Source organism: Aristolochia californica, unplaced genomic scaffold (assembly GCF_029961685.1).
Source record: "Aristolochia californica isolate CCGP_79_NKW_82.1479 unplaced genomic scaffold, dmAriCali1.0.hap1 SCAF_2, whole genome shotgun sequence".
Taxonomy (NCBI): domain Eukaryota; kingdom Viridiplantae; phylum Streptophyta; class Magnoliopsida; order Piperales; family Aristolochiaceae; genus Aristolochia; species Aristolochia californica.
The window spans coordinates 36,927,211-36,928,835 of NW_027181881.1; the positions used below are offsets into that span (position 1 = coordinate 36,927,211).

Consider the following 1,625-nt stretch of genomic DNA (forward strand, 5'->3'; position numbering starts at 1 on the left):
ATGGCCAATGTGCCTTATGCTTCTGCGATTAGCAGTCCCATGTATGTCATGGTGTGCACTAGACCAGACATAGCTCATGCAGTGGGAGTTGTGAGCAGATATATGAGTAATTTGGGTAAACAACATTGGGAAGCAGTGAAGTAGATTCTTAAGAGGCATTGTAGACTCAACCTTATGTTTCAGAAAGTCAGACTTGGATTACATGGTTATGTAGATCCTGACATGGCCAAAGACATTGATGGCAGGATGAGTACCAGTGGATATGTATACACATTGGGTGGTATAGCAGTTACTTGGGTCTCTAAGTTACAGAAGATAGTTGTTCCTTCCACTACTGAGGCAGAATATGTCGTCGTGACTGAAGCTAGCAAAGAGATGATATTCTTGCAGTCTTTCTAGGAAGAATTAGGTTTGAAGCATGGGAAGAATGTGTTATTGTTACAAGATGGGACCCACCTTGACCACACGAGTTGGCATGATGAGTCACCGTGTGAGGTGGCACGATGAGTCATCACACAAGCTGGAATCCTTATCACATGAGTTGGAAGATTTGGCAATCTTCCTTGATTAATGTAATTGATTTATCTTCCCTTGATTTATGTATATTTGGATAACCATGATAGATGTAATTAGGGATCCTAACTTATCTCTGAAGTTTCCCTAAATATGTAATGGAAATCGTATAAATAGGGGTCTTGGTTGAAGGGTTCAATCAAGCTTTCCACTTCTCAACTCGTGGAAGAATTTCTCTCTAGCCTAAAGTCTTTTTCTCTCTTTTCTCTTCTCTCATCTCTACTTGAGCTCTCTCTCTCTCTCTCTCTCTTGACTCTTTTTTCTCCCTCTCTCATCTTGCTCGAGGTTTCAATCATGGGGTCCTAAATTCAACATGGTATCATAGCATCGAATTTAGGATCTCCACGTCAAAAGAATGCTCTAAGAAGTTATGATCAAAGCTACTCATAGAAGGCTATTTGTGAAGCAAGATTGAAGCTTATGAGATAAAATTTTCATTCTTGTTATTATTACTTCATACTCTTAGTTTTCGGATCTTTAGAAGATGGTTCAGAGATAATCATTTGTTTGTCTTCATCTTATGAAATTATTTAGATTTATGAATCTCGGATTAGAAGAAAAGTTATAATTTAATGGGAACAAAATTTTCCTGATGAAGAAAAATGTTCTTGAGCCTATTATGAGTGGTTTTTTATCCATTGGATTTCAGAAATCTAACTACTTAGCTTCTATGCTAAGGTTCTCAATTAAATGAGTTGTATGAAGAACTCTACTCAGTTTTGTGATTTTTTAGAGAATTTTTTGAGAGCCACGAGTTGGCTGATTGTTTTTGGAAAATCAAGTATATAATATTATGTTTTACATACAAGGAATCAAGCACAAAATATGAAAGAAAGTGGTCCTTTGAAAGTCTAGTTGAGGCCAATCCATTTGAAGAAAGATTACAATATCTTCTTGATTAGGCCTGATTTTGTTTGATTTTTTATCATTCATATCTTGCCTAATTCATGAGGAACTGAATCTAGACAGGTTTATCCCAAGTTGGAGTCAAATATATTTTTGGAATGATCTTGGAAAGATCTAATTCGGAATTGCTACCTTACCTTTCTTGA

General features: G+C 36.4%; 1 protein-coding gene across 1 annotated transcript; it reads left to right on the top strand.

Annotated features, from left to right (window-relative positions):
* On the top strand, window positions 1-399 carry LOC137955023 (secreted RxLR effector protein 161-like). The gene is made up of 2 exons (XM_068801902.1): window positions 1-115; window positions 215-399. The coding sequence occupies exons 1-2, from the start codon at window positions 1-3 to the stop codon at window positions 397-399; spliced, it is 300 nt and encodes a 99-aa protein (XP_068658003.1).
* The last annotated feature ends 1,226 nt before the right edge of the window (window positions 400-1,625 follow it).

Excerpts from the sequence above, each read along its gene's own strand:
- LOC137955023 (XM_068801902.1), top strand. The coding sequence starts at position 1 with ATGGCCAATGTGCCTTATGCTTCTGCGATTAGCAGTCCCATGTATGTC. Across the intron at positions 116-214 it reads CAGATATATGAGTAATTTGG|ATCCTGACATGGCCAAAGAC; the intron begins GTAAACAACATT and ends ATGGTTATGTAG.